General features: G+C 50.5%; 1 protein-coding gene across 1 annotated transcript; it reads right to left on the bottom strand.

The window, feature by feature from the left end:
• Nucleotides 1-581: 581 nt before the first annotated feature.
• LOC147717194 (uncharacterized) lies at nt 582-1,886 on the bottom strand. Its single transcript, XM_086920492.1, has one exon. The coding sequence runs from the start codon at nt 1,884-1,886 to the stop codon at nt 582-584; it is 1,305 nt and encodes a 434-aa protein (XP_086776618.1).
• Nucleotides 1,887-7,838: the final 5,952 nt, after the last annotated feature.

Here is a 7,838-nt window from a genome sequence, read left to right as displayed (position 1 = left end):
AGGGGCAGATTTACAAGAAACTGACGCATCTGTAGAGATGCGTCAGTTTCCCTGCGCCCGCCTGCGATACCCTTGTGCCACCATGGATGCGCCATATTAACAATATGGAAAAACAACAGGTGATGGACCGAATGTGGATCAATGTCACACACTCAACCCAGTCCAAAGATCTGGGCCCAAATCCATCGTTTTTTTGCACTCCACACCACCCCGGGTTAGACAATGGCGATATGCAAATCAGCTCTGACCTTGTGCCCCATGGGAACAGTCCAGTCCGAACTACAAAAGCCATGTCCTTCCCAGAACGGAATCAAGCATCCGAGGACCGGACCGTTTTTTTTTTTTTTTGTTTTTTTAGGTTTGGGGCAAAGACTTTTATTAAGTGCTTAAAAGTTTGCGATACATAGTTTTCAAGGAAGTGGTACCTCCCCCTTAGGAAAGGCAGTCCACTTTAACTTTTTAATCAAATGCATTTAAACATTTACAGGTCGTCAGATTGGGGTTCAAATTGTCTGCAGGTAGCGTTTGCAGATTTTAATGGGGCCACTTTAAAGAGTCCAGTGGGGTAGGGGGGGGGGGTGTTACAGTTCTTCCCCTTCCTCACTTTTCTGCTTGTCCATGGCTGCATAGTCTCTAAGCAGGCTGAGCACCATTCTGCGGCACCCTTCTCGGTTCACCACCTCTCCATTGGTAACCAGGCGGGTCCTGGCGAACAGGAGAATGTCTTTAATACAGCAAAGGAGCCTCCAGCACCCCTGGATAGCTTCCTCTGTGTGTGTCCCTGGAAACAGCCCGTACATCATGGACTGTTCTGTAATGTTCTCGTAGGGGATGAGGGCTAGCAGTTCTTGGCGTAAGACAGCCCGTAGTCTCTGGGCAAAGGGGCAGGCCCAGAAGAGATGGTGTGCAGTTTCCTCTGCGGGGCATCCCCTTGGACAGTTCCTGTGCGGGCACAGGCCTCTGCTGTGCATGAAGGACCTTACTGGCAGACCCCCCTTCACAGACATCCATGCTATGTCCTTGTGTCTGTTTGTCAGACTTGGGGAGGATACATTCCCCCACACGTGCTCTGCCGTTGCTGGGGGCAGATCGCTCACTGGTTCGGTGGTGTCTCTGGTCCCGATCAGTTTGCGGATTGTCTTGGGCTTCCAAAGGCAAGGGATGACACAGTTTAGCCCAAATTCACCCACAAACTTTTCCACCTCCCTGTAATACCATGGTAGGTCCCAGTTGAAAGTTACTGCATTTTCCCACTTTTCCCATCCTAGCCGTCTCCACACCGGGAGGAGGAAAAAGCGGAAGACTTTGTAGGCAGAGTGGTCCTTGTTCATATTCAACAAAGTTATTCGGACGCAGCCACACACAAAGAAAGCCCTGAGGATTGTTGGGATGTCGGGGACTGCCTTCCCCCCTTTGCGGTGCTCCTTGTGCATGACCGACCGTTTCACCCTGTCCATCTTTGAGTGCCAGATGAAGTGGAACACCATGCTGTTTATGGCCCGTGCTACGTTGGCCAGGAGTGGCCAGGCCTGTGTCACATATTGCAGCACGGGCAGGACGTCGTTCCTGAGCACCAGAGCCTTCCCCTCAATGCTCAGGTTTCTCAGGCTCCAGAGACCCAGTTTCTGCTTCACCTTGGCCAAGCGTTCGTTCCAGCTCTTCGCTGCTGCCCCTGGTCCGCCAAACCAGACGCCGAGGATCTTCATCAGTCCTGCCTCGATGGGGAAGGGGAGAGGCTCGTTGCAGAGGTCCCATCGCCCGAAGAGTTTGGCCTGCGACTTGTCCACGTTGATTCTTGCCCCTGATGCCTTTCCGAAGTCTGTGCACGCCTCCAGCAGGGATTTGACTGAGTCTCCGTCCGCGCAGAAGAGGGTGACATCGTCCATGTACAGCGAACACTTGACCTCCTTCTTCGCGTCGCCGGGTGTCTGGATCCCTCTGATGTTTGGGTTCTTCCTGATGTACTCGGCAAGAAGTTCTATAACCAAAACGAACAGAGGTGGCGAGAGCGGGCAGCCTTGTCTTACCCCAGACCTGATAGGAAAGGGGTCTGTTTTACAACCATTTACAATGACTGAACTGAAGATGTCTTTATACATTACTTTAACGAAACCGCAGAAGCGCTCCCCCAGCCCAAACCCGTGCAGTACCCTCTCCATGAACTCATGGGAGACACGGTCGAATGCCTTCTCCTGATCTAGACAGACCAGCGCAGCCCGGATCTTGCGGTCCGTGATGTACTGGATCGTGTCCCTTATCAGTGCCAGGCTATCTGCGACCCTGCGCCCCGGGACCCCACAGGTCTGGTCTGGGTGTACTAACTCTCCCATGGCGCCCTTCAGTCTGTTCACTAGTGTCTTTGCAAGGATCTTGTAGTCTACATTCAGGAGAGAGATGGGACGCCAGTTCTTTAGGTCACATCTCTCCCCCTTATGTTTATACAAGAGAGCAATCATTCCCTCCCTCAGAGTGCGGGGCATGATTCCCTCCCTCTCCATCTCCTCATACACCTGCAGGAGATCCGGTCCCACTAGGTCCCACAGTGAGGCATAGAACTCGACTGGGAGACCGTCACTACCTGGTGTCTTTCCTGACTTGAAGGATTTCACCGCAAGGTGCAGCTCGTCCAAAGTCAGGGGGGCATTTAGGGCCTCTCTCACTGTTGGGGAAACAGTTCTTGGGATACCAGACAAAAACTTTTCTGCCTGATCTCCCTCTGACCTCTTCTCTGAGTAGAGGTCCCCATAGAAATCCGTCACTACCTTCTTAATGTCCTCCCTTGTGTCACAGAGGGTCCCCTCCTTATTGCGCAGTTGAACCAGAGGGGTGTGCGCAGAGTGGATTTTCTTAAAGAAGAAGGAGTTGCATTTCTCCCCCTTCTCTAAGTTCTCCACCTTGGAACGGAAAATGATCCTCCTGGATTCGTCGTGAAAGTGCTCGCTCAGCTCTTTCTTGACTTCTTCCAGGGGGCTCATGACGTCCCATCCCCGGAGTTGGAGGTCGTGCAGTTCTTGCAGCTCTTGCTGTAGTCTACTGAACTCCCTCTTTCTCCCCCTTTCAACCTCACACTCAACCCAGTCCAAAGATCTGGGCCCAAATCCATCGTTTTTTTGCACTCCACACCACCCCGGGTTAGACAATGGCGATATGCAAATCAGCTCTGACCCTGTGCCCCATGGGAACAGTCCAGTCCGAACTACAAAAGCCATGTCCTTCCCAGAACGGAATCAAGCATCCGAGGACCGGACCGGTTTCGAGGTAACACCTCTCATCAGCCCGGCTAGCTTGACTCCAGTGGTGTGGAGTGCCTGGGACCCACGTCTGGGCATCCCCAGCGCACTTAGGGCGGAATTTGCAAAAGCAACAGGTGATGGACCGAATGTGGATCAATGTCACACACTCAACCCAGTCCAAAGATCTGGGCCCAAATCCATCGTTTTTTTGCACTCCACACCACCCCGGGTTAGACAATGGCGATATGCAAACCTCGGATGCTTGATTCCGTTCTGGGAAGGGCATGGCTTTTGTAGTTCGGACTGGACTGTTCCCATGGGGCAACAGGGTCAGAGCTGATTTGCATATCGCCATTGTCTAACCCAGGGTAGTGTGGAGTGCAAAAAAACGATGGATTTGGGGATGAGATCTTTTGACTGGGGGAGTGTGTGACATTGATCCAAATTCGGTCCATCACTTGTTGTTTTTGCAGTTGCCGCCCTAAGTGTGCTGGGGATGCCCAGACGTGGGTCCCAGGCACTCCACACCACTTGGAGTCAAGCTAGCCGGGCTGATGAGAGGTGTTACCTCGAAACCGGTCCGGTCCTCGGATGCTTGATTCCGTTCTGGGAAGGACATGGCTTTTGTAGTTCGGACTGGACTGTTCCCATGGGGCAACAGGGTCAGAGCTGATTTGCATATCGCCATTGTCTAACCCAGGGTGGTGTGGAGTGCAAAAAAACGATGGATTTGGGCCCAGATCTTTTGACTGGGGGAGTGTGTGACATTGATCCACATTCGGTCCATCACTTGTTGTTTTTGCAGTTGCCGCCCTAAGTGAGCTGGGGATGCCCAGACGTGGGTCCCAGGCACTCCACACCACTTGGAGTCAAGCTAGCCGGGCTGATGAGAGGTGTTACCTCGAAACCGGTCCGGTCCTCGGATGCTTGATTCCGTTCTGGGAAGGACATGGCTTTTGTAGTTCGGCCTGGACGGTTCCCATGGGGCAACAGGGTCAGAGCTGATTTGCATATCGCCATTGTCTAGCCCAGGGTGGTGTGGAGTGCAAAAAAACGATGGGTTTGGGCCCAGATCTTTTGACTGGGGGAGTGTGTGACATTGATCCACATTCGGTCCATCACTTGTTGTTTTTGCAGTTGCCGCCCTAAGTGCGCTGGGGATGCCCAGACGTGGGTCCCAGGCACTCCACACCACTTGGAGTCAAGCTAGCCGGGCTGATGAGAGGTGTTACCTCGAAACCGGTCCGGTCCTCGGATGCTTGATTCCGTTCTGGGAAGGACATGGCTTTTGTAGTTCGGACTGGACTGTTCCCATGGGGCAACAGGGTCAGAGCTGATTTGCATATCGCCATTGTCTAACCCAGGGTGGTGTGGAGTGCAAAAAAACGATGGATTTGGGCCCAGATCTTTTGACTGGGGGAGTGTGTGACATTGATCCACATTCGGTCCATCACTTGTTGTTTTTGCAGTTGCCGCCCTAAGTGCGCTGGGGATGCCCAGACGTGGGTCCCAGGCACTCCACACCACTTGGAGTCAAGCTAGCCGGGCTGATGAGAGGTGTTACCTCGAAACCGGTCCGGTCCTCGGATGCTTGATTCCGTTCTGGGAAGGACATGGCTTTTGTAGTTCGGACTGGACTGTTCCCATGGGGCAACAGGGTCAGAGCTGATTTGCATATCGCCATTGTCTAACCCAGGGTGGTGTGGAGTGCAAAAAAACGATGGATTTAGGCCCAGATCTTTTGACTGGGGGAGTGTGTGACATTGATCCACATTCGGTCCATCGCTTGTTGTTTTTGCAGTTGCCGCCCTAAGTGTGCTGGGGATGCCCAGACGTGGGTCCCAGGCACTCCACACCACTTGGAGTCAAGCTAGCCGGGCTGATGAGAGGTGTTACCTCGAAACCGGTCCGGTCCTCGGATGCTTGATTCCGTTCTGGGAAGGACATGGCTTTTGTAGTTCGGCCTGGACTGTTCCCATGGGGCAACAGGGTAAGAGCTGATTTGCATATCGCCATTGTCTAACCCAGGGTGGTGTGGAGTGCAAAAAAACGATGGATTTGGGCCCAGATCTTTTGACTGGGGGAGTGTGTGACATTGATCCACATTCGGTCCATCACTTGTTGTTTTTGCAGTTGCCGCCCTAAGTGCGCTGGGGATGCCCAGACGTGGGTCCCAGGCACTCCACACCACTTGGAGTCAAGCTAGCCGGGCTGATGAGAGGTGTTACCTCGAAACCGGTCCTGTCCTCGGATGCTTGATTCCGTTCTGGGAAGGACATGGCTTTTGTAGTTCGGACTGGACTGTTCCCATGGGGCAACAGGGTCAGAACTGATTTGCATATCGCCATTGTCTAACCCAGGGTGGTGTGGAGTGCAAAAAAACGATGGATTTGGGCCCAGATCTTTTGACTGGGGGAGTGTGTGACATTGATCCACATTCGATCCATCACTTGTTGTTTTTGCATATTAACAATATGGAGCACCATGTCGCAAGAATTGACAGATGCGTCAGAAATTCTGACGCATCTGTTAGCCCAAAAGTCACGCATTGCTGGAGGCATGTTACAAGCATGACGCAACTCCAGCAATGCATGGGGAGGTCTATACTCATTGCACTGCATCAGTGGCGCTGTGAAATCTTGTAGATTTCACTACGTCACTTCTATGAAGCTTTCGTGCATGGGAACGTCCACGCTGCAAATATTATACCTGATGCAGGTATAATGTGACGCAGGGCTTTACAATGCAACACATCTCCTTCGATGCGTCACGTTGTAAATGGTCCGCAAAGTGGTACAACGGTGGCGCAAAAGTGACGCAAGTGGCTCTTGAATCTGCCCCTAAATGTGGTTGGAAACAGTGCTGCATAACTGGGCATATTGTATGTTATATTTTGAAAGGAAGTACAAACACCGTCAGGTAAGAGGTTCATTTATTGAGTCCAGTCACTGCAGCTCCCCGGCAGCATCTGCCGTAGTTAGAACATTCTCTGTTCCACGCAGGGAACATGAAGCATAAGCACGAGGATTCTACAGAAAACCAGATCCCAACTTGTTTTGACAAATATTTTGTTTTAAAACGTGCTTTATGATCGTGCATGTTGGCAGGAGGATGGATACCCATGGTGCAAAACTAGGTTTACATGTAAGTAACTTTTTTAACATCATATTGAAGCTGGTGTCCCTTTCTAGCCCATGTGAGGCTGTTTGACTTGAACACTGGCACACACTCTGAGCTGTAGCGTCTCCTCTGAATTGCGCCACGCACTTTAAACTTGGTCGCCTACACTGGAGTCCACTTTCAATGAAGCCGTGTATTTTAGAACACACTCTGATTAGGCACCTCAAGCTGTCAAGCTGAACTATACAAAGTTGTTATTAACCTGCTGATAGGGCAGTGAATGCTGGCATCACGCGCCAGGGAGTGGGGTAGGCACACGTTACCTATAGATGGAGCCGCAGCCCCTGATTAGTGCAACTGTAGTCTTAAAGTGAAATAATTGTGCACCTCTCCTCCACTACTTTTTTTAAAACGTGTTTTAATTGAGAATTTGAACAGTATGGTACATTACATGTCATCACATATGTGAACTGCACAGTAGAAGTGGACATGTAGCATCTCACATTCAACAATAGAGTGCATAAGGACCCAGCGTTTGGACCAATATTACAAGTCGAAGATCACATCTCAATAATGCCATGGTATAACATGTACCATGTTTCAACAGTTTAGCCACATTTGGGGCCAGATGTAGGTAAATCCGATTTACCGACTTTTAAATACCGAGTCATAACGATTCGGTATTTAAAAGTCGGTAAATTGGAAGGAGGCAGATGTAGGTAAAAAATTACCGAATCTGTCAGAGTCGGTATTTACAGATTCTGTAAATACCGATTCTGTATTTCCCATTGATTCCTATGGGCCTTGAAGCCCATAGGAATCAATGTGAAATACAGATTCGGTATTTACAGAATCGGTAAATACCGAATCCTGCAAGGGTGCAGGGGGTGTCACTTTGACACCCTCTAGCACCCCAATTCTGGACTTGTGTGCAATGTGGCACACAGACATGCCCTTAGGGCATGTCTGTGTGTCACAGTGCACAGGTGTGCATGCACAGATGTGCATGCACACCTGAATTCGGTATTTTACCACCCAATAGGATTGGGTGGTAAAATACCGATTTTTAAGGGCCTGTGGCACTCTTAGGAGTGCCACCTACATATGGGTTTTCCGAATCGGTAAATATACCGATTCGGTATTTTACTGATTCTGTAAATGTACTGATTCGGTAACTTTACAGAATCGGTAAAATATAGGCCCCCCTACATCTGGAAACCCAAATACCGGTCGGTAACGGCCGAATTCGGCCGTTACCGACCGGTATTAGGGCTCCTACATCTGGCCCATAGTGCATTATATCCTGGAGTGAACCATTCAGAGAAAACATATAAACCATCAGCACTGCTGGCAGCATAAAATGCTGGTCGTGAACATCCACGACGCTAGCCGCGACGAAAGAGCAACTCAAATCTTTCTGTAAGTGAATAGCAATTTATTTCCAGACTACAGTTGTGAGTTTTGCAACTTCCTGAAGAAAGGGAT

Source organism: Lissotriton vulgaris, chromosome 5 (genome assembly GCF_964263255.1).
Source record: "Lissotriton vulgaris chromosome 5, aLisVul1.2, whole genome shotgun sequence".
Taxonomy (NCBI): Eukaryota; Metazoa; Chordata; class Amphibia; order Caudata; family Salamandridae; genus Lissotriton; species Lissotriton vulgaris.
Note: the sequence above shows the minus strand (reverse complement) of the source record. Positions and strands in the feature narration are given on the sequence as shown.

Coding starts and splice junctions, on each gene's coding strand:
- LOC147717194 (XM_086920492.1), bottom strand. CDS start 1,886: ATGGACGATGTCACCCTCTTCTGCGCGGACGGAGACTCAGTCAAATCC.